The 24,552-nt window shown below is 37.7% G+C and overlaps 2 protein-coding genes and 1 long non-coding RNA gene across 6 annotated transcripts in view; all 3 read right to left on the bottom strand.

The window, feature by feature from the left end:
* Nucleotides 1-270: 270 nt before the first annotated feature.
* Nucleotides 271-2,940, bottom strand: LOC133523390 (THAP domain-containing protein 1-like). The gene is made up of 4 exons (XM_061858934.1): nt 2,641-2,940; nt 2,208-2,382; nt 1,983-2,093; nt 271-1,442 (listed from the first exon to the last, which is right to left on the bottom strand). The coding sequence occupies exons 1-4, from the start codon at nt 2,709-2,711 to the stop codon at nt 1,212-1,214; spliced, it is 588 nt and encodes a 195-aa protein (XP_061714918.1). The 5' UTR covers nt 2,712-2,940; the 3' UTR covers nt 271-1,211.
* Nucleotides 2,941-5,074: 2,134 nt separating this feature from the next.
* Nucleotides 5,075-24,552, bottom strand: part of LOC133523394 (uncharacterized) — a 326,759-nt gene continuing 307,281 nt past the window's right edge. The window contains exon 3 of the long non-coding RNA XR_009800221.1: nt 5,075-11,784. This is a non-coding gene — a long non-coding RNA (uncharacterized LOC133523394). The remainder of the gene's footprint in view (nt 11,785-24,552) is intronic.
* Nucleotides 5,075-24,552, bottom strand: part of LOC133523384 (protein FAM135A) — a 41,368-nt gene continuing 21,890 nt past the window's right edge. For 2 of the 4 annotated variants that reach the window (XM_061858926.1, XM_061858927.1), the window contains 12 exons: nt 23,671-23,842; nt 22,813-22,973; nt 20,842-21,048; nt 20,269-20,339; nt 17,053-19,988; nt 16,753-16,888; nt 16,528-16,659; nt 16,102-16,293; nt 15,814-15,979; nt 15,375-15,583; nt 14,942-15,189; nt 5,075-14,785 (listed from right to left, as the gene is read on the bottom strand). In XM_061858926.1, the coding sequence (XP_061714910.1) occupies nt 14,597-14,785; nt 14,942-15,189; nt 15,375-15,583; nt 15,814-15,979; nt 16,102-16,293; nt 16,528-16,659; nt 16,753-16,888; nt 17,053-19,988; nt 20,269-20,339; nt 20,842-21,048; nt 22,813-22,973; nt 23,671-23,842 (4,819 nt within the window). In that variant the 3' untranslated portion in view covers nt 5,075-14,596. Of the gene's footprint in view, nt 14,786-14,941; nt 15,190-15,374; nt 15,584-15,813; nt 15,980-16,101; nt 16,294-16,527; nt 16,889-17,052; nt 19,989-20,268; nt 20,340-20,841; nt 21,049-22,812; nt 22,974-23,670; nt 23,843-24,552 lie in introns of all 4 variants that reach the window. The other 2 variants (XM_061858924.1, XM_061858925.1) reach the window with 1 other exon arrangement.

Genomic DNA, 24,552 nt, shown 5'->3' with positions numbered 1-24,552 from the left:
TCATAATATGGGGTTACCATGGTCGCAAAAAATTACCCTAAAATGTAATAGGAAAACGATGCAACAAGTACTTAAATTACGTAATGAGTGAGTCGCCATTTTGACTCCCTAACTTGCGAAGTATCGCAAGAAAAATCGCGAACATAATCGCAACTAGTAGTCGGTTTATTTATTTTTGTAGTAATTTGTAAGTAAGCCTTACTTACCTATATGAAGTTTTGAGTTGATATAAGATTAGGTGATTGTTGGAATAAAAATGATAAACTATCAAAAGAGGTAATTTCTTTATTCAAAACTTTTACTTACTAGAAATAATATATATAAATAAAGCTTTTAATGGCTATCATGAAACCCAAAAATCCAGTTTTTCGTTGGGTGTTTACAATATTAGTTGTTCCAAGTTTTAAGGACTTCATGTAATCGTAAGTATCATTTAAGATAACGGTCAACAAGGAGTTGATTTTTCGTATGAACTCTAATGTCGCTTCCGAGTTTTTAAATTCTTCTAGTTGTAAGTTATCTTTACAATACTCAATTGCATTTGCAACGGACTCACTGAATATTTGGGCAGCCAGTTTGACTTTCATGATCTGCTTTTTGTAATTTATGTGAGCTCCTCTTATTTTGTTAGCCAACTGACATCCTTCGTTTTCTTGGAGATCTACAAGACGTCTTATAAAGTCAAAATCTATTGTTTTTCCTTCGCCGTCAATTAGAAATGACTTGTCACCTAAAGTGTTTCTCGTAAGTTTTAACATGTGGGACGGATCCGGAAAAATCGCTACTTTCTTACCTTTGTGCGTGAATACTGGATCTATCAACTCTGAGTTCAATTTACAACCTAATACTCTGGCCATTGAAAAGTTAGCTGGACAGCCGTCAAAAGTTAAAGCAACAATTTCGATCCCGCATTCACTCACTAAGTCTATACACATTTTGACCAACGATGCTTTTTGTTCAGCAGAGATGCCATTTATTAGAAAGTTTCAGGGCCGCCAAAGATTCTGACGAGAAACCAGGCTCCCCATCAACAGTTTGATACCACCTCGATAATGTTCGCGTATGAGGCAAACATGTATTGAAATGTTTCCGCACAAAATTGTACGCACGGGAGCTAATGAAATGCAAATTCAGTGCCAATTTGCGGATTACTGGGGAGAATTTGCTTTTATTCGGCCTCAAAAAATCCAACTTGTTTGGGTTCAGAGTTGCTAGTAGGTCCGCTGATTCTTGGTTAATAAATCTTTTTTTTGTAAATCTTCTAAAATAGCTGCTAACTCCGCATTTCTCTTTTGAAGTCGCCGGCTTTTAGATCTCAATGCTTCAATTTTTTTTCGACGTGACTCGGCTAGAAGCGTTTTTTGATTCAATTGCAAAGTAAGTTTTAATTTTCTAGTTGTCATAATCGGCACTGATTTATCATTGATTTTAGAACATTCAATCTGAAAAGATCAAAGCATACATACATTTCACTTTAAAAGTTAATACCCTGTGCTGCCCTACCTCACGTAGCCCTGCCTAGTCCTGGGCGGCTACCGGGAAAATCGAAATTCGTCAATTGCGGGCATTTTTCTCTGTCACTCTGATTACGTCTTACTAAGAGTAAAAGAGAAAGATCCCCGCAATTTGCGAATTTCGGTTTTCGCGGTAGGCCCCCTGCTCAGTCCTTCATGTCCTGTCCCTTCCTGTCTTAACTGCAGTTTTTTTTATCAATGTGATTCATTGAAATGATCGCCAACAGAAGCATAGCAGTCCAGGCTCCACCAAGTACAAATATAAAAGTTGACCTAGACGCTAAGACATGTACCTACCTACTAACAAACCACTGTTATGGTATTGTGCGACTGGTAGGAACTTACATTAATGGAACGGAACATAGATAAGACTGTGGTGATGGTTTCTGTAATTTGTAACTCAGCGTTTAGATGCAATAAAACGAACCCAAGACCACAAAGCACCACAAAATATAAACTTGCACTCACGAAATTTGTTGTCATGCTGTGCACTTGCTCATGCATAGCAGGCTGACTTTGGCAGTCCATAGGTTTAATAGGTGACGGCTCTGCTCGAAGTCCATGAGATACAGGGAATTTCTAAAAGAAAGTAATCATACAAAATAAGTTCCTAAATTTTGAATGTTATATGTTATTGGATTGGTATTAAAAGTATAGAAAATTATCATATTACTTATTTAACAGCCGACTTACGTGTATGAACAAGGTTGGAACAGAAAACTTTTCAATGAAAGTTCGTTTCCCCAGTTTGCGGACACAATGTTGTTCAAAATGTTTTGAACAAATACGCGAGTATTTGTGAGGCATCCAATTAGATTTTCCAGTTCCCGCAATCCATTCCTTAACTATTTCATCCTCCGTCGGAAAGCTGAAAATATCAAATAGCTTGAAACTCCCGAAATATGGGGTAATTGCAGGGGACTTGTTTGCAACCCTAAATAAAATACTACTGAATTTGACTGGTTTACATAACCAAACTTTCTGTTTTATTTTTAGCAATAATTTACTGATATCTCCTATTTTATCAAGTTTTTCATAATCTAACTAATGATGTAACTCAGTAACTTGGTTCCTGTGAGATTTGAGAAAGAAATACATGATCAAAATACGAAAAACTTGTACTTACGCATGAAATGTTACACCCGCTTCTTTTCGCAAGCTATTGCTTTTGCAGGTAACCACTGAACACCCCACCATGTTAACTATACGTAAAAACGTCTTACACCTCCGTTAAACACTTAATAAACACAATTATTCACTCTAAAAAACTTTTACAATAAGAAAACGACGTTGTTTACTAGCACTCTTGACAATATGATTGACAGTTTAATGTATGGCATCTTGCGGGCTTTTGTCTCTTTCACTCTTATAAATTTCTGTATATCGCCATCAGCCTCCTTCCTAAGCTGCCATAACCCGACCATGAAAAAAAGCGGCCAAGTGCGAGTCGGGCTCGCGCATGAAGGGTTCCGTACCAATTAAGACGTATTAAAAAAAATCTACTTCCTAGATCTTGTTCAACATTTTACCACTTTGGAAGTGTCTCTCGCGCAAACTATTCAGTTTAGAAAAAAATGATATTGGGAACCTAAATATCATTTTTGAAGACCTATCCCAACACGTATGGGTTTAATGAAAAATTTTTTTTTTAAATTTTATGATGTATTAAAAAAAGCTACTCACTAGATCTCGTTCAAACCAATTTTCGGTGGAAGTTTGCATGGTAATGTATATCATATATTTTTTTTTAGATTTTTCATTCTGTTATTTTAGAAGTTACAGGGGGGGGGGGGGACACATTTTTTCACTTTAGAAGTGTCTCTCGCGCAAACTATTCAGTTTAGAAAAAAATGATATTAGAAACCTAAATATTATTTTTGAAGACCTATCCATAGATACCCCACACGTATGGGTTTGATGAAAAAAATTTTTTTTTAAATTGTATTACGTATTAAAAAAAACTACTTACTAGATCTCGTTCAAACCAATTTTCGGTGGAAGTTTGCATGACAATGTATATCTATTTTTTTTTGTTTTTTCATTCTGTTATTTTAGAAGTTACGGGGGGGGGGACACACATTTTACCACTTTGGAAGTGTCTCTCGCGCAAACTATTCATTTTAGAAAAAAATAATATTAGAAACCTCAATATCATTTTTGAAGACCTATCCATAGATACCCCACACGTATGGGTTTGATGAAAAAAGATTTTTTGAGTTTCAGTTCTAAGTATGGGGAACCCCCAAAATTTATTGTTTTTTTTTTCTATTTTTGTGTGAACATCTTAATGCGGTTCATAGAATACATCCACTTACTAAGTTTGAACAGTATAGCTCTTATAGTTTCGGAAAAAAGTGGCTGTGACATAATCGGACAGACAGACGGATATGACGAATCTATAAGGGTTCCGTTTTTTGCCATTTGGCTACGGAACCCTAAAAATCCGGTCGGTGATAAAGACAAAGCATTGCACTATTTTCTCTTTCCTCTTATAGGAATCGCAATAAGACTATCTTTCTCTATCAAAGAGTGTCAGGCCCTTGTGTTCGCTCTTTTTAACCCGGCACTAAAAATGGAGCACAAGACGCAAGGCATTAACTGTGAGAACTTACTAACTTTACAAATTTCACTGAAAAATGTTTTTTGTGAAACGTTTTTATTACATAAATATAATTCTATAAAAATAACTTCGCCTCTGCTGACAATATTATTTTCTCGACAGAGCACCGTCATAATATTCTATTTAAATATCCTTCAAGATTCAAACCATCCAGCTGGTTACCTTTTTGCTCTAACATTAACAATCTGCGAATTCGATCTCACACTTAAAAAATTTGTATCCATAATTTAAAATAATTGAAAAAAAAGACGAAAATTGCAGTCAATAGTGTCAATGTCAATTGCCTTTATTTACATATTTTGTTTTGTTATGGTTTTGGAATTTGGGTTTTGTTTACAAAATACAAATGTTTTATTTCAGAAATAAAATAATAACAGTATTACATTTATGCTGGCCCCCACACTAGGCATAGCCTGTTTATTAATTGAGTTTCTTTCTTTCTTTCTGTCTTTCTTCCGCTTGACTTTAGTGGTATAAGAATACATAAGTGCTCATAAAGTGTTCCGATAAAAGATGGCAGAAGAAGGATAATGAAATTGGAGTCCAAGCGGCGCTTCGCTGCTTAGGAAGAAGAATAATATTATGTTTCACACGTCACTGGTAAAGTTTCCTAGAGTGTAGCAAATCCCCGGCCTCACTAATCTCAATATTACTGTATTGGGAGTTCCGGACCGTCGAATGGAAGGCAGCAACGCCTTAAAATGGGAAAAGAAAACAACTTAAATATTCACGAACTTATGTTTCATCCCTGTCCCTGACCAACCCTTACTAAGAAACCGTGCCTTCATGACAAAATGAAGTTGAAAAATGTGAAGCGGAAGAGTTTAACTGATTTTTCTACTGGTTAGTTACTTATTTACTTAGTTTCTTTAAAGTAATATGCTAATAGTAACTAGTTGCCGTAAATATATAATATATGTTAAAATAATGATGATGAAAGTCAAAATTTATTTTGCCATATTTATTTATCATCATAAGTGTATTACATCAACACATTGCCTTTAAACATACGAATTTAATTTACAAATAAGATTTTCTTTTCTACATACATAATATTTACAAAATCCTTATCATTTTACATTTAGCTACACAGATTCCGTCGTTAAGCAAGTCCGTGAGCAAATTGAGGTATATTACTTAATTCTATCCCCGTAAGTAGGTGTGTACATATATAACAATAATCTAATAAAATGATTGTTGAAATAATGTATGTCTCAGATTAATTATGTTATACCAGGTATAGCTATTTTCATGTAGACAGTAGTGATGTATTAAGTCAGAAAATATTACCATTATTTTTTGGCTTAATTAATCCCTTAATGCCCTCAGACGCGATAATGGCAAAGATAATATAATTTAGACCCCTGGAACTTAAGTGTTGACCAGACAGTTGCCAATAAAGGATACCTTGCTGATTTCCAACCATTCAGTTAGTAGTAGTTTACTACCAAATTTCTCTCAGAAGCTTAGTTGATCACCTACATCATCTACAGCTAATACCAATATAAACAATGAAATTATCTGACTAGTGATTTGATTTCCATCTTTTGTACTAGTAAATCAAAGGCATATATTATTTCAAGCCCCTGTAAAAGTATGAAATAATTAGGAGAAAAGTGGACAGAGAATGATACTACTTTCTTAGGCAGCTGTCCTTCTAGTGGCAATATGCTGGAAGTGAGTAGTGATGGCTTTTCTAAGCAAGTGTTTGTTTTCTTAAAGTTTAGTACCAAAGATTAATATATGCATATAAATGCTTTATCACATAGGATTTTCAATCGCCAGTCACTTCCTCGCCGCTGGTAGGTCAGCTGCTTTTAGATGAGGTGGGCCAATCCCATTATGAATTATCAAATTTTTCGATTCGATTTTCTAATCTATTTTAATTGAAAATTTAACACATCGACTTTGGTCCACCTCATCTTAGGATTGAAATAAATTTCTACTCTTAAAAAAATTATATGACATTTACAAATATCTTAATGATCGTATATATTTTAAAGATCAGTCTAACATTCGATAAAAATTTACAACTTTAATGTCTAACGTGTTATAGTTATATTTATTAAGGCTACGGCCTTAGCGGGCCTCGTTATCTTTTTTTGCGAATCACTGTCAATATTATGAACTTAAAGTATTTATGAAAGTTTGACTGGACTATCGGCCCGATTCGAATTTGAAGAACACGTCAAAAATTTCGTAAAGATATGATATGGGTTGGATGTGTCAGTGTCCATTTTTGTTTGAAAAACGTCACTTTTGACACTGACATATCTAATCCATATCGTATCTTTAGCAAATGTTTGACGTATCTTAAAGTTCGAACCGGGCAGTATCACATGTTATGCTATGCTAGCCATGATTTTACTAATTATAATAATATAGGTTTATTTTTTTGTAGGGTACATTTATAAACAATACTTTATTTATTTTATTACGTGTACGAACTCGGCCTTTTAAATATTAGAAATGGGACTTGATGGTATTTTTTCAAATATTCGTCTATTATTCAAACACAACTGTATTAAGACACAGGTAAGAATACCATGATTAATATTATGAATGTTGATAAGTTTCAGCACAATTATAAAGTGGAATCGTTTTAAAGTGGCCAGTTCACTTTGTTCGTTCTTTCATCTCTTTATATAGCAAACGAAAGTGACGCAATGACACTACGAAAACCACCGAATGATTTGCCGGCGTAAGACCACATAGCAGTTGGTGCTTGACTAAATTGTTTCGTATTCAATTGAAAACAAGTCTCGTAAAATACCATCTCACACTAAACTGACTATGAACCTTATCGCAAAGATATAAGGTCGACCAATGGTCAGTCTAGTGGGTTGCTGATAGTACACTTGGCTAAAGAAAATTTAATACATTCTCTTACTATAATCGATTCAACGAAGCCAATTTTTATGTTTTTATTTATTTCGGAACTATCGACATAGTTCGTTAAATTTCTAAAGCCCGACCAGAAATATAATGATCATTGTCAAGAGGGCGCTGTTGTTCTCATGCAATAGTTCCAATGAAATTCCGCAATATGGCGCGTGATCATATATTACTGGTCAGGCTTTACTCGTATGTTTGTGAAGCCGAAGCGTAAACAAACGATGTAATCTTAATTGCAGGTATAAAATATGAAGAACCTATGATTCTAGTGAATCCTAAAATAAATAAGTTAAATGGATTTCATCATGGGCCATTTCGTCTATTTACAGACGATTTATGGTGTACCACTGGACATGATTTGGGGTGGCTATTGAGTAACGACACACTTAATACCTATAGATAACTACCTATAGATTAATAGTCCAGAGCCGTGCATGATATATGATATGATACACTTAAAGAGTCCACAGTAAGCTCGGTTCTTCATACAGACGTAGTTACGCTCTCATTTTAAAACGACTAGCTAGATTGCTCTGAAACTTTGTACTTTCAATAGGATAAGGTATATCTATGCATGTTATTAGATTATGTAGCTTCAGATACCATAGTTAAAAAAATACAACTGATTTAAGTTTTTCATACGAAACTTGTTTTTGCTCTATTTTGTTTTATAACCTGGAGCTGTATAGACAAATTACAGGCATAGATATACCTCAGCATGTCATTGTATGTGCAAAGTGTCATTGAATCCAACACGTAGTTTTAAAATTCTGCCGAGCTTACTGCGGATTCTTACTAGGTACAAAATGAAAGAGATCTCGCGGATGTGTTTCATTAGTTCTTCAATTCTGTTCTAAATTTTGTAAACATTTGTTTAATTATCTTAGGCCATTATCACACTCATTATGACCTATCAATTAATAAATCGACTCGTTAATCTACAAGAAAAGTAGGCTTCCATGAATATACAGAATGTTATTTAGTCACTTGCAATAATTTACGGAGTAAATATATAGGTCATACTGAGCAATTTTTACTATGGGACCAATCCCGAAATAGCGAAAAAAAAATTGATGACTGACCTTGACATTTTGTATAGGAGGTACATTTTTTTTTCGAGATTTCGGGATTGGTCCGATTAAAAGTTGCTCAATATGGCCTATATATTCAGCCCGTAAATTATTGCAGGTGACTAAATGAACATTCTGTAGATAACATACAGAGTAAATTTTCTTTAGGCTCTGTTTTCAAAATGCCAGATACTAAAATGGCACTACGGTTCATTTGCTCCAAGTTGTCCGATTGATCTGACATTTTACTACAAAATTGGTACAAAAACAGGATGATTAAGTCGGCAAATACAATACATAGTCATTTTAGTATCTGATATACAAACAGAATATAAAGGCCATGTGAAGGGGTTATAATGAGATTTCCATATACCTGGATATACCTACCTATACCTGGAAAACGTGTCGTTTTAAGGCAGTGTCTAATTTGTGCATCGCTTTATTTTTCTGACAAAATAATGAGAATGTAGTGTGGAATAGTCATATTTTTGTAATTTAATGAGTTTCAGTCCCAAGTAAATGAGAGTCGTAACAAAGAAGTAGCATTATAATAGTTTAAGTAGGTACAGTCAGCTGCAGAGAAAATGGACCGACCACCCCCTGCATAGAAATTAGTAGATATGCAAAGGTGCTAAGCAAATAGTATTGCTGACTGTACATTGAAGTAAATGGAGTGCTCAAAATTTTCTGACGCGAGAACGTGTAAGTATATCTTTATTATATAGGAGGCAAACGAGCTGACGAATTGCCTGATGGTAGGCAATTATCGTTGCCCACGGACACCTGCAACACCAGAGGGCAAGTGAAGTGCGTTGTCGTTGTCGGCTTTTAACAATGGAGCACGCTCTTTTCTTGAAGGATTGAATCGGTCAGAAATATCGCAATCGAGCGAGCGCTTCATCGTGACAGATATTGTTGTAACTGAAGACATATATTTCATTAGACGTAAAAGGGCCATTTTTTTTGTCGATTAAATTTATTAGTCAGATTTTGATAAAAAAATGGTAGATTTGAAGAGTTCCTCATTCTTGTTAGAATAGATACAAAATCCCAATTTGGAAAAAAAATTCCTTTGACAAAGTTTCATACGTTTACGTAGCTTAGTGGAAGATTTTGTAGGACATACATAGGTATAATAGCAATAGGCATAGGTAGGTATGTATAGGTACAATAGGTTATTTTTTTTTTAAATTAATTTTTATAGGAGGTGAAATTGCAATTATGTTGTACAGAATAGGGAACTCTACTTTGTCTATCCACCAAATTATATGAAAATCTAAAAACCTACAACAAAATAACAAATAGCCCAAAAACGTTTACCTAGACCGTTCATGTACAGTCGCCATCAGATATATCGGAGCAGCAGAGATGCTCAAAAATATCTCAACACGCACTCTAACGCCTTTACAATAGAGGTGTGTTCAGATATTTGTGAGCGCTTTTGCAGCTCCGATATATCTGATGGCGACTGTACATAACAATAAATATAATACAAATAACATATAATATCTATAGACTAAGTTATCGTCTTAAATTATTTGGTGTAAAGTTTCGTCTTAGATCTAGTAAAAATTCAGCAATCACCCTTCGTACGACTAGTTTCTGGTTTTTAGCACTCCTTTGTCAAATTTACTATTTAAAATAGTACTTGAAGGATTTAAGAACTGTAGACACCTTTTCTGTAATTTTCTGTACAAAACAGTCTGCCGATTTTGCGGGGAGGGGTGCGTCAAATGTATGGTTATTTGTACGTTATGTACGTGTCAGATAAAGGTCAGTACATACAATAAGTATGACTATTGGCCGAGGTTTTCGACAGAGGGGTAAACTCTTAAAGATGACTCTGGTTGTTAAATCCTCCATAACGATCTTGGAGGATTTAACAACTGGAGACACCTTGTCTGTAATTTTCTGTACAAAACAGTTTGCCGATTTTTGCGGGGAAGGGGCACGTCAAATGTATGGCTATTTTTACGTAACGTACAAATAGCCATGGGAAATAAACGTCAGTCCATACAATACATATGACCATTGGCCGAGGTTTTCGGCAGAGGGGTAAGCTCTTAAAGGCGACTTCAGTTGTTAAATCCTCCAAGATAACGATAATACTTTTATTCGTAGATAGATTATAACGAGTATACTCTAAATAGGTAATCATAAAGCAATTGTTTTGCGTTATCCGGCATTACATTTTTTCATTTATTTGATATTATTTTGAAATTAGGTACTCGCAGCACGTCTTTGGGCCAATTTCTTGAGCGGTATAGGGAGCGTGCATGAACTGCAGCACAGGAGCCGTCAGATTTTTGGCGCGAGGCGTAAATGTGATGTTTATTGTTCCGATGTATCCCACAAGATGGCAGAACCTACTATGCACAAGAAAACACTTGACGTGTAAATGTACATGTTCATGGTCCGCAATGTCAAGGATTTTCGTGACACTGGGGCTATTGCGATGGTTTTCAACGCCTTAGTGAGGAGCAAGCTTGAGGCCTCATCTATTATATGGAATCCGTACGAGTCTTCATACGCCTTACTTCTGGAGAGAATCCAAAAGGCCTTTTTGAGATTTCTGTACAAAAAAAGGTATGGGTACTTCCCATTCTTGTACCCAACAAAATTCTTATTAGGCTGCCTTGGATATAATTCTCTAGAGGTGAGGCGCAACAACATCTTGCTGACTACAGCTTGTCGCATATTGCGCGGTGACTCGGACTGCCCGGAACTGGTAGATCGAGTCTTGAGGTTGTACGTCCCGGATATTCCTCGAGTCTTCTTGAGGCCGCGAACGCGTCCACTGTTGGCCGTACCGGTGGCGCGCACAGTATCGCGCAGGAACTCGCCACTCCTCCGCGCGTTATCGCTGCTCAATGCACTCTTGACATCAGCACCAGAGTGTGACTTGTTTGCGGGGAGATGGGCGAATGTGTGCCAGGCGTGTCTGAGGTTCTGTGAGATGATGGATGATAGGCTTTCCAGCACTTGCATGTGATTTTTAATGAATATCTGTTTTTTATTTTATATATGTTTTGTATTTGTATAGTCTAATTATTCGGTGTATTGGCATATGCTGTAATGCCGTGTAAATATTTGAAAAAATAAATAAATAAATAAATGGTTCCGATTCAGGCCACAGGATGACAGACCCTCCAACCCGCACGGTCCCTATTAGACTACTAATAATATTAGTTCACGAACTGACAAGTCTTATGGGTTACTATGGCAACACACTTATAAGACTCATACCGTTCGAGAAATGGGCCCCAGCTTGCTTGTAACACGAATTAGTGCGGGATGTTCTTACAGTAATTTCACATAAGATGAGATTTTATTTAGGTTCCAATGCGAATGCGTTCCAGAAAGCCGAATCCGATTGAATTGGAAGTAATTTAGAGAAAAGGATCCAATGCACATAAATCTTTAAATACAATTTTAACTTTCTGCCAAAGAGAAAAGTCATAAATTTAAATGACGAATTTTATAGAATGGATCCTTTTCGCTAAACTACCACCAATTTGTTATCTAATGTTTTGATACGACCTTGTTTATCTCTCACGCCGATTGGTGCGCTTGAGATGCGCTGTATGTCGTGTTCAGGTTAGTGTTGGTTTAGAGTCCTTTGAGTTCTCTGCTTTGAAACTCGACTCAGTTTTTCAGACTCACATATTAAGTCTAAACTCGAGTTCTTTTCAACTTGTTAAGAGACTCGAGTCATTTGTAGGGACTTAGTCCTTTTCAGAGAGCTCTCAATTTTTTTGTTTACAAAATTTCGAAATGCTTCGTCTTTAAGTAATATTCCTGGATTAGGCACACAAATTGTTCAATAACGCATAATTTGTTTACTTTTATTTAGGTTAAACCTATGGACGGAGTCTTTATTTGGAGACTCGAGTCCTTTTGAATTCTCTTAAAAAAGACTCAATAAATGACTCGCCTCGGGACATAAGACTCGGAAGTTTTTAAGGCGTCGAGTTTCATAAAAACGAGTAGAGTTCTTCAAATTCAGCCTCAAAAGACTCGTGTTCCTACCAACACTAGTTAAGGTCGAATCATAGCAAAATCGAAACGTATCCTCTTTAGCTGTCATAGTCAATTGAAAAGCAAAAATATGTATCTGGATATTCGGAATGACATGAACGAAGTTAAACGAAGGCTACCATTACCACCAGTTTGACACTGACATATTCGCTAGCGTGTCCGTATCTTACTTTCTATGCATCTCGCTCGTACTCGTATATTAGTGCGAGTGAGATGTATAGAAAGTAAGTTAGCCGTGGTAAGGCCGTGATTAGTCCGTTTTTTTTTCAGAAACTTTATAACCTTAAAAGCAGTGGTAACTTTTCCTCCAAAATTAAATCTTACTGACGACGCGCTGAATTATAGTGTACCGCATTATTAGATATCATAGGAAGTAGGAAAACCGTAGCATTTCGGAAAAAAATAGTGGTAATTAACTTTTGAGGTTAGAAAAATTCTAATCTTAAAAGAAACGGGGTAAAATCATCTCCCATTATATTCTTATTCTATTGGCAATAATGATTGTTACTTGGCTACGCATCCGGGTCTGCTACGTGAGTGCTACGCTGTAGTCCGTAGCATTGTTTTTCCGCTTACGGTTTTATTACTTGATTATAAACCATCTCATCTCAAGGGCGATTGCAATCATAGATAATCGAAGTTTGTTATATTTCGCATTTCTTTGCTCTTGCATATTCGAGCGATAGAAAGGGACCCAACTTCGATTTTATAGGGCTGGGTTATAGCCCTGAGGGCCTACCGCGAACCACGTTCGACGTGTTGCCTCTCTGTCGCACTTGTAAATTTCGTACGTAAGTGTGACCCGTCGAACGTGGTTCGCGGTAGGCCCTCTGTTCCCACCTTTATCACGTTCATGCTTTATTAAAATGCATAATTTTATCTCTGGGTATCAATGACATTCGTTTAATGTTGATTTATCCTATTCTATTTACGTTTATCGTCATCGTGTGTTTATGAGGTTCTAGCATATTAGAGTTTAAACACTCCAACAATGTTTATTAAATCTTACATTCTGCATAAATCTTTCGGAATTTTGCAACGTCGGGGCCGAGAAAGTAATAAACTCTAATACGCTAGCTTCGCGCGCTTAATACTTATTCTAACAATATACAAAATCTTTGGTGTTTCGTGATAACCCTATCTAGAATATTACAAACATACACCCAATCATCCATTTGACGGACGTGATTTAAAAATTTACAAAATGATCAGTTATGTTTTAGCGTCCTCTCCATTTGTCTTATGGAACTATAAAATCCTTAAACTATAGAATTCAACCTCGTACGAATTGGGAGTCGATTTACAATGAAGTCTATTCCATACGCACATAAAATATAATGTAAACAAACCAAACCATGCGACTCGGTCATTCCGCCAATGAGATGCAACTTATTGTATCTGTAGAATTATATCATTAGCTGAGCTACTGTATGGCATGTTATTGTTTGTTTACATTATTTTAAGTTCTTAATGGAATAGAGTATAGGCATCAGCTAGATGTATTTGGATTTTTCGTATGTACCTATCTACCCTCTAAAATAGCACAAAATGCTTTAATGAAAATGCATGAAGAAATGCGAGTTCGTTATTTGTGAATACAACTTTAAAATGCATGTTTAGGCCAATCAGATACGGTACGTTTCAATATACATATTATAATATGTACCGGGTAAACATTACATCAACGAAAATACGAAACGTATTTAAATTAGCGTTCGTTCCTAAGAAGTCACCGTAAACTCTTAAAGATAAGGTTGATGTGCAAAAGACCGTCTATCAGGTATAACCGTCTATCAGGCATGCACTTGAATCTACAAGGCCCGTACCCGTGCGAAGCTCTTCGTTTCTGTTTTTGTATGAGCGAAGTACGTATACAAATACGAGAGTTCTTGTCCCTATGACGGTATTCGCAATCAAAAATTATATATAGTTGTCTTCCCCACTTTGACCTTACCTTAAATATATTCCTGGTAAAAGGCTGGTTTTCCGTAAATAAAAACATGTACCATTACGTAAATGTAACTTTTGGTAAGTATTTGAGTAAATGGAAAGCTCTAGCCTGTATGCCTACGTACTTATTTAAATCCCATTATGATGTGATGTGAAGTGCAGTATTCATAGGCGCATTGTGCGATATTGTAGGTACTATTCTCAGAACAGGAGCAAAAACCGATACCTTCTCGATATATACGTCTACTATGATTACATTAGACCGATAAACTCTAGGGTTTAAGTAACAAATAGTCTTTAGGTATATGTTTTTACGCTTTTGCCTTTTAAGCTACCACAATATTTCGAAGACTTTATAGGTGTTCCCACGTTTCCTGCCTACTTCTCAATGAAATAAGACTAGTGCACTGTCTGTGTGCGGCAACACCTACTTCACGTAGCGAACCATTGACACGACTTTCTGGATATTTCAGTAATAAGGGTGGGATTGCCGGCTTAATGTAACTTATCTATCGGAAGTACTTCATAGCAGAGACGAGTAAGAACTTCTCGATAAACAGATCAGAGTCGAGGGCAGCGATGTGTGCGGCCCGGCCAACCAGTGCGCTAGCGGTGTGCGGCAATGCGTGTTGCACGTCGTACCGTACCACGGACACGGAGGACGCGCGCGATGCTAGTGGAGAGACCATGTTGTGTACCTGAGGATTGGACAAGAAAGTATAATAATACTACAACGTACAATGACTGAAGTATTTTGTTGCATCAATGGCAACAGCTACACATGATCGGGTACAGATTGGCATTGTGAAGGAGTGATGGCCTATACCCTCTTGTGAGTGAAAGCTTTAACTTACCATTTCTCTGTAAGCTTGTCCCAACAACGAGGTATCCTTCGCCGCCGCCTTACAAAGCTCAAGCCGAGCTGAATGTAGAGGCACGTAGCGATCTTGTCCTGATCCGCAGAGTAAAATGTGCTTGAACTGATGCAACTGACTTCGCTCGCTCAGACGGTAGAGGAACGAGCGCCGCGGGTCGGATGCGTCACGTAGTGATAGTTGGAGGAGGGAGCCGGACTTTTTCCATTTTTGCATAAACCACATGCCTGTGAAAGAAGAATAAAATATTAAATTACTAAGCATGCGGCGACTACAAAGTTTTTGGTATTTGTTGTACAAGTGAGGTAAATTTGAAATATTTTTTTTACCATATCTGACTATTTGTAATATAAATACGAGTATAAACTTATACTGTAGATATTTATATCTGTTATTGAAAGTAATAGCTTACCTGCATTGACTAATCCACTGGAATTGTACAGTGTTCCTAGATGCGGTCCGCTCAAGGACAAGAAAGTATGCAGCTTCCCAAGAAATGGTTTCATTTGTGGCCTTGCTAGAGCGGATCTGATAATAATTGTGCCCAAAGAGTGGCCTACGAAGCTTATTCGAGCTGGCTCGTTAGAGTTTTGTATGTGTGTAATAATTTCTTGAACAAGCCTGGAAAGGACATTTTTGGTTAAATATGTAGTCTACTAATATTAATACATCAATATTTTTCAGGAAACTTGCATGATATAGTTTGCAAGTTGAAGAATCGGCCACTGTCTATATTAATCTAAGAACAGATCTGAAATGCATAATTATACTACCGCAACACAGGCAAAGTAATACTCCAGAAGCGATAGTTAAAAGGTTAGAAAAGATTTCAAAACGCTTTAAGACATTACCTGTCTGTCATGGTGTCGAAATCAGAGAAGGTATCTCCTTGATTACGCTCCGACATAAGGAAGTCTAATCTAGCTCCTGGTAAACCTAACTCTAGGTAAGTCTTCACTAAGCGTAGGTCTGCTGCGTTACCGTCTAGGCCATGCACGCAGATAATTAAATGCAACCCTGAAATATAACAAAAGTGTATTAATCTTACTAAACTTAGCGTTCCGCTTTTTTACTGACCAATTCAAAAGCACTAAATACAATTTAAAGACGAATAAATTGGATTTTGAAACAACGTTTACCTTCTGGATTAAACATCCTGTATTCGTCACTGATATGGAAATACGGCAGAGAGCCTTCGACGGGCAACGTGTAGTCAGAGTAGATTGCACCTGGGTACTTCACGCTCTGTCTGAACTCTTCTCTGCACTTCACGAAGAGACGCTCAGACTCGGCCAGTCCGAAGATGCTGACGAAGTTGCTCTCCCGTTGTTCTGAATGTAAATTCCGGGATAATATAAAGGCGGAGAACGCAAAAAAGGTAGGAAAAACAGGTGCCCTTTAATCTTAAAGTTATAACTTTATACGAGTAAGGGCATTTTTTTGTTGTGTTACGCCTTAAGTGCAACAATTTTTGTGCTTTAGAGTGATGATCTATGTTTTGATATGAAAAGCAGGCAGCGCTGCTTGAAAGCTAAATTGTATAGTGTTAGTGCAATAAAGCGTACCTTTGTTATTTCCATTCTCGTTTCTAGAGGCTAATTCGCCAGTACTCTGGCTTTTATTCAGTGTGCCACCCGAAGTAGTACCATTCGAGGTGACCGATTGCAGAGGTCTAAGTTTTCGGCGCTCTCTAATACCTGATGCGAAGCCGAAAAGATTAGTTAGTAGCAGAAGCACACGAAATACACAAACGTAGGTATTTACAGAAATATTTATATTAACAATAATACCTTCACAAACGTGGTATAATGGATTATCTAATTCGAGGGTTGAAGGTTGGACTGATTGTTTTCGAGGCGTTTTAGAAGGAGTAGAGGATTTGCTGCTCTGTCTGCTTAATTTTGGGGACTTGGTTGTCGGTGGGTCCTGAAAACATATTAATATTTGTAGTAAAATACTTTAATGTACAAAAAAAAATACATAGAACAGGAAAAAACACATGTTTGTATATTATTTCGAGTTAAATAATGTAATCTTTACTCAAAGTACTTAATCTAATTATGGGTTGCAGATATTATAATTGCCCTTACCTTAAATTCGTCAGGAGGGGGCGGGGCATCTCTAAACTGCTGGGGTGGGGGTAAATGCTCGTAATCATTTTCAGCCTGAAAATGGGCGAGATCAATTTCAGACCTCGCTCTATTATGGTATTTCTGTACAGCTGCAGCCGCCCCGTTTGATTTCTTGTGGCTTTTGCAATTACGATCAACTGTGAGACTTCTAATTTCGGCCGCTATCAATTTTTCAGTGTATTCAATTCGGTCTTTTAATACTTTTTTCACTTGTGGATTTGACTTTACTGGTTCCTGTGACAACTTTGGCGATATCTCCTTTCGTAAATAGGGATGTAAGTTGTCACTGATTGTTTGTGATTTCTTTACCATCCCTTCATTTGATGTTTTAGGCGTGCTGTTGTAAGATTTTCCTTGAATAGCACTAAAAGAATTATGTCTTTGGTTAATTTTACCCACGTTAGCTGGCATTTGCTGAAAACAGCTGGCTGTACACGTGTCTGAGTTACAACCAGCGTCTATCCCATTACTATGCATAAGCTTGTTATATTCACATTGGCTATCCGTGCAAATAGAGTCACTACAAATTGTGCATTCTTCACATACTTCTTTATCACAGCATTCAATTTTTTCATTTGGATTAGCCTGTGCTACTTTAACAGCTAATTTTAATAGTCTTTCTCTCAGTTGGTCACCGTTAAGGACTGTTCTTTTGAAGTCGCTGATTGTTTCACCTTCAACTTTTCTACCATCAACTTCATCATTGGAAACCTTAGAGCCAGTTGAACTCACAGGAGGAGGGAAATTTTGGTTTAATTGACAACTAGCGTTATCTGGAGTCGAAGGTCCAGAACTACGCCCACTAGATACCCATCCGCTTTGTTCACTTAAGCTTGAAGTCGAGTTGCTTCTGGTTCTCTTTTCTTCTTTATTAGAAAAGTTTTCAGGTGGTAATATTTTAAAGTCTTTGTCAGCGATATCAAGTGGTGGTGATTCGAAAGCTGGTGGTGGGGCTAAATTCGGTAATGATTCAGATCCAAACGTATTATTAATATTAGGTTCATCCAATACAGAGGCAGCACTTCTGCAGTGACGCAAAAGTTCGGGACCATGATCTAAACTGTAGGGTACACTTGCTGACGATTCTAATCTTCTTAGTTCAAACGGTATACTATCGCTGCTGGAAGATGATGCGGCTTCAGACATTAGTTGTGTCATCTTCTCAGAAGGTTTATGTTTCGAACGTTTTTCTGGTTTTCCACTGGATCTCCCGCTTTTTGGCGTGGCGATACCGGACTTAGGTGTTTGTCGCCCTGATTTTGGAGTTGCTAAACCAGATCTGGGAGTAATGGCGCCTGATTTAGGAGTCGCTTTACCTGATCGTGGCGTTCCTCGATCAGATTTAGGCGTACTGCGATCCGATTTGCACTGTCGGTCTGACTTAGCACTGTCCCTTGATCTAATAGAATGATGACTGTTCAAAGAGTCTCGACTTGAATTTACTTTTGAGTTTTCTTTCGTGCCATGATTCAATTTTGATTCTTTAGACCGACTCTTCTTATGCCTCACAGATGGCATTGTTGAATGTGGTGTTGACGGGGGGGTTTTCGAGTAAGTCGATTTTGAAGTTCCGTCACTGCTTCTGTCTAATGTCATTACAAATCCGCTATCATCACTACTTTTACTCGATTTCTTCTGGTAGTTCTGAATTAAACTACCGGTATTAAAGTCATAGCTCCAGTCTCCTTTTTGCAGGTAATAGTTCAATTCATGTCGGAGTTGATTTCTTGCCGCTTCGATATCAATTTGCGGGGTCTCCATATTTTGATGAAATACATGAGTAGAGTTAGATCTATGAACATGTTTGTTAGAAACTAAGCTAGTCTGATCAGTCACTTGGTTTTTTCCACTAACCGGTGGATAAGAATTACGTGGAGGCAACATAGGACGGGGTAAATTTACACTATAGCCTCTTTGGAATTCTAAAGGATTACGAATTATATTATTCACTTGCGGAGTACCCTGATTACCGAAAGTATAACCGTACACTTGGTTAGGATTCGTTCGACCGTCGTACTTATATCCTACGTTATGAAATACTTCATTGTTTATTCCGTGATGTGGTTGTTTATTGGGATTAAATGGGTTTTTGTACTTTTCTCTGAATTCGCTTATGTTTCTCCTATAGTCGTCCCCTTTGGATCCACATCTGGTTGTTGTGCTGGTGGGATAAGCGGTGGTGGTGACGCTACGAGGTAAAGTGGTAGGCTTGATTTGCTGTGGCGGTTGATACGGTTTGGAAGGATAGTTTACTGAGGTATTGGAGCTATTTCGTACGTTTTTTGCAAGCATTTGATGCGAATTATTAAGTGGTGTCATTTGTGCGACTCTCAACTGATCTAGTGACTTGCTATGTCTAGCAGGGAGTGTACTGACACCACTGGTGATTTCATGTTTCTGATGAAACACCTCATTTGTGTCATTGGGATCTTTTCCTTGTCGGGACGTGTGGTTACTTTTAGTTACATCTAGAAGAGTGGAAGCGGAGTATCTCGACATTTGTTGTCCCTGTTGAATGGGACAAGAGGCAAAAGCGTTGTTAGGCGGTAGTTGGATCTCGCTTATTTGATTATTCTGCACGATGTACCTATTACGTCCAGTGATTTCTACTTTGGGTGTTTTATTGATTTCGAGCACAGCTTGTTTCACTAAGTTCCTCTTGGGGGATCCACTGGCTGATTTTTGGGGGGTAATGGTGAGCGTGGCTTGTACGACACTGGAAGCAGTGCTACTAGACTTGGGTGATTTGAATTGCGGTTCTAGGACGTCCATGATTGCCTTGGGTAAAGTCAGCGTAACTCGAGATGCCTCGGATGAAGGCCTCCGTGAATCCATCAGCGAGGAGACACTACAACCACAGTCTTCACTCAGCGGGTCTGTGCACAAAAATGGATCTGAAATAGAAACGTGCAATTCTGATATCGGTGGTATGAAAAAATATAGGTATGTATGTATATACTTTATTGTACATATAAATAAAAACACGAAAAACACAATTACAGAGTACCTAAATTAAATACAGCAAAGGCAAATTAGCCCTGTATCTGTCTTCCAGTTAACCTTATATCCTATTTATCCTTGAATACGATTGGTTCGTAAAAATATCAGAGTAGCTTTGTCTGATTCCCAACGGTTGTTTTTGATTACTTTATAAGATATACAACGAAAGCTTACCACTTCCAGATTTACTCGCATTCGAATTTAAAAATGAACGTCTTCTTGCAAACTCTGCAGTGTCCTGGTATCTGTAATAAAAAATAACATAATTTTTTTTCATATTTGATTCTTCATAGACTGAGTGCGATTCACGATAATGCCGATATGATCAAAATAACTTAATGGCCAAATAAGTGTTAGAAGTGTAAACTTTTTAATTCTAATATATATTATGTACAATGTACATTAAAAATATGTTTAAATAGTGAAAATATGTGTAATAGTTACAGTTTGTATCTATTTTTTGGATAGTGTAAAACCTTTTTCCGCAACAAAAACCCCGATGTACGCTAATGAATCATTATTAATGTTTACATTGATCACAGTTAGACTTGTGAGCGTTGACCTAATGAGTGGGTAGCTTCATCTTCACCTTTGCATTTTAGAGGTAACCTGTGACTTGTCTTCTTATATGATGGACATGACATGATATGCGGGTCTCCAATGCGATACAATGCACGGGGAACGGTGCAATTATGAGCTTGGATGCAATATACCTATACATATGGAAGTAAATGTTCTGTGACTTACCGATCTTCAAAAATGATAGGCATGATATGCGGATCGCCATCCAATGCGATACAATGCACGGGTAGCGGGGGAAGCAAAGCCAGGTAGCGGCTCCGACGCGCCGCCTCACCCACGCTCTGGTACGACTGGTAGTTGCTGTCGTAGCAGCCTGCCAGCGAGTGCCGCGGGTTGTCCAGCACGAAGAAGCATTCCGAGAAGCGTTTGATGCTAGAATGGTGGGATTTGATTAGTTGGCTGTTTTGGATCTGTTTGACAGTTAAAGATCGGTGTTTGGGTTGTTGCTTACACATTATTTACTGTAAATAACGCAATTGATTTAGGCAATTTACACTACTATTAACTGCGCATCTCTACAGGAGCCCGTGCATTTCGCCCCGATTGACGTCGTTCACCCGACTTTATTATACACCTGAGGAGCTTGCCCAATTATCTTAGTGGCATAAATCTATAGCATAATAGAGCAAGATCCCAGAGCCGCCAGACTTTACTTATTTTCTCATGAATAAAATGTATGGGATAATATAGTGTTAGTATATACCCCCTTATTCATAAACGTGTACTAAAGTTACGATGCTGATGATCATCGTTTGTCCCTTTCCATGATACCAATACATCGGAAAGGGACAAACTATGATCAGCGGCATCGTAACTTTAGTACACGTTTATGAATAAGGGGGTTAATGTCTGCATACTTGCTAGGTATATTGGCCCGACGGCCATTTGTCCGGTACAAGGTGCTAAAGTTAGGTCAAAATATTACTAACTTTTCTTAAATTGTCATGGTTGATTTTTATGTATGTTTTAGAAAATATTGTTAAAAAAATATAATCAACATTGCCAGACCATTTCCGTCGGCGATAACCATTACCAGATGCTTTAAAACTGTCAAAAAAATATCGTAACTTTAGTTATATTCTCACTCTTGATTTTTATATATGATACTCAGGGAAGACCCACATAAAGTTTCACATAAAAACAAATATAAACTTGGTGGTCTGGGGGATGGTTGGGCCCCTCCAATTGGTCTGGCTACTTACAAAATGTAATAGTAATTGTCATTGTAAAAATCAGCCTTGAGGATATTGAGAAAAGTTAGTAATATTTTTACCAACCTTTAGCACCTTGTATCGGACAAATGGCCGTCGGGCCAATATAGCAAGTATGCAGACATTAAAAGTATCTACTAACACTATATTATCCCATACATTTTATTCATGAGAAAGTAAGTAAGGTCTGGCGGCTCTAGGATCTTGGACTATAAGTAAATATATACTCAGGTATAGTCGTTAGTTTTCAAGCTGGTCCTTATGGCTAACTCATTGTCTATTGTAAGTAAAACTGCACGTGCCAGGGATCGGAACCGGTATTTTGGAAAAACTTTGAAATAAACATATATTTCGGTTTATTTTATACTTTAAATATAGGACTCGGTTGTGTTTTTAGATAACGACTTCGTATTATTAGATTGCCCAATTAGAAAGGGAATAATTAACAAAGAACGAAAAAATACCGTTATCGTTCCCATACAAAAAATACCGGTTTCCGATCCCTGGCACGTGCTACTTACCAGCAACAAAAAAAGTTTAACCGGTTATTGAATTACAACTCATATGGAAATTGCAATAAAATTTAAAATGAACTAAGGAAAAAATATCTTGGGAGGGTGTGTTAGCTGTGTGGACTCCTTCTACGGTTATTAAGTGCCGGTGAGTCGAATGCTACAGAACTAGTCTAAAATGTGACATCGAAACGCGTAACAAAGGCGCGTTATCCGAGACCGCACTTACGCAATTTACAAGCCCGCGCTCATGTGCCATGTAATTAAAATTATACCTACGCCAATGACTGAGCTTCTTTTTATGCAGGTAAGTGCGGTGCGGTGCGTGCGGTTTTACTTACAATAAACAAAGAGTTAGCTATAAGGGCCAGCTTAAAAACTAACGACTATATTATCACCAGATCACCACTTACCGTAGCGCGTGGTGGCGCGCGGCGAGCGCATGATGCACGTGGGGCCGGTCGGACGTGTGATGCAAGAACGCGCGCCAGCGCAACGTAACTTCCGCGCATAGTCGCGCGATGTCATGCGCTGCGCCCATCGCCCATTCCTCTTCTTCACCTGCTTCCGACTTCTGAAAGGAAGAGAATAATAATAGTCCAAGGGTTGTGAGAACACATTCAGTGGTTTATTACAGCGGTAATTATATAATAAATATGTAGATATAAGAGTATGTAAGATGTATTATCTGTTGGTAATCCTAAGAAAATAAAATAATAAGTATTTTGACTCCATATTAATTTCAAACTTTGGTTGCTATATACCTACAATAGATATTCAGTCGTAGCAATAGGATGACAAATTGAAGCTTTCATTTATTGGAATTTGGTTGTCGTTGTCAGGGACTGGGAATCTTACGTCATATTATTTCCCTTGAGCAAGAATTGGTGCAATGCGACATTCAAAACGCATCAAACAATATCTGTACTTAACGAATATCCTACACAAAGGTCAGTTTCAGTAATGGATAGGTTTAAGGTTTAACAACGATAATTTGACTATTTGCCGATATTAATGGCGAAATCTAATACAATTGAGCAGGTTTTACTACTCAATGATGTTAGATTGCGGGCTGCTACGATAACAACTACCATCGTATCAGAACGTGGGTGAGACGGCGCGTCAGAGCCGCTACCTTGTTTTGCTTCCCCGTTAAGCATTGTATTTGTATCGCATCGTATTCGGATCAAATTTTAGAGCTTGCACTACGTCGCTTTTTCCTCTAATATTTAGTACATTCAGAAGACAGAACCGGCTTTAACCTTAATTACCTTGCCAATATCGCTGAGGTCTTTGATCCGCTGAGCCACTTCACCGACGATGGAGTTGGACGATGACTCCTCAGGAGTTAGCAGGGCGCCAGTGGAGCCGCAAATGGACAGCGCGTTTTGGAGCCCTTCCAAGGAACCGAGCAGAATGCCGCAGACTTCCGCGTGTACTTGTCTGGATATCGAAAAATGTGACTGCGTAGTCTTTTTTACATCCTTTATATTTAAATATCAAATAAATACTGCAACCTATTAAGATATGAGTAGGTATCAGTTTTAAACTCTTAAAGACTGAGTTTCTAAATTTGTTTACTTATTAGGATTAGGCCAGGCTGGTAACGTCTACCGCATGCATCCGGATAGATGGGCTAGCGTAGCCACCAAGTAGGCACATAGCTGCCGCTATAGGGGCGTGGGTGAAGCATGCCCAGACGGAGTAACGGGATGACCTGGACACCTTCCTTAACAACTGGCCGTAGGAAGCACTAAACCGGGAGCCGAAGAAATCAATGGGTGAAGCCTTTGCCTAGCAGTGAAACACTCAAATCTGCTAGTAAAAAAATTAACCCTGTAAAATTTACAACGATTCAAAACTTAAGTAATTGGGTCACACATATCGGTAAAATATACGCCCGATGAAACCATTCATACATACATACATAATTACATTAATGCATTGCCTTCGGAAACCACAGGATTTTCACTGAATTTAGTTGGCAATGGAGTGGACCGATAATGAAAACATTTAAGCAAAAAGTCAGTGCACTGCGTGGGAGACAACCTCATTTCACACACATTGGTGAAGATATGGAGTTTGATACAAAAATACCCTAGTCACTGAGGATATCTGCATTTTTTCCCCAGTAAACACTCATTACGAGTATA

Source organism: Cydia pomonella, chromosome 12, assembly GCF_033807575.1.
Source record: "Cydia pomonella isolate Wapato2018A chromosome 12, ilCydPomo1, whole genome shotgun sequence".
Classification (NCBI taxonomy): Eukaryota; Metazoa; Arthropoda; class Insecta; order Lepidoptera; family Tortricidae; genus Cydia; species Cydia pomonella.
The sequence above is the reverse complement of the archived record's forward strand: the minus strand, read 5'-3'. Positions and strand labels throughout refer to the sequence as shown.

Bases quoted from the DNA above. Each gene is read 5' to 3' on its own strand.
- LOC133523390 (XM_061858934.1), bottom strand. From the start codon at position 2,711: ATGGTGGGGTGTTCAGTGGTTACCTGCAAAAGCAATAGCTTGCGAAAA. The intron at 2,383-2,640 runs GTAAGTACAAGT...TGATATTTTCAG, and splicing joins GCGGGTGTAACATTTCATGC to CTTTCCGACGGAGGATGAAA. The intron at 1,443-1,982 runs GTGAGTGCAAGT...TGATCTTTTCAG, and splicing joins ACAGCATGACAACAAATTTC to ATTGAATGTTCTAAAATCAA.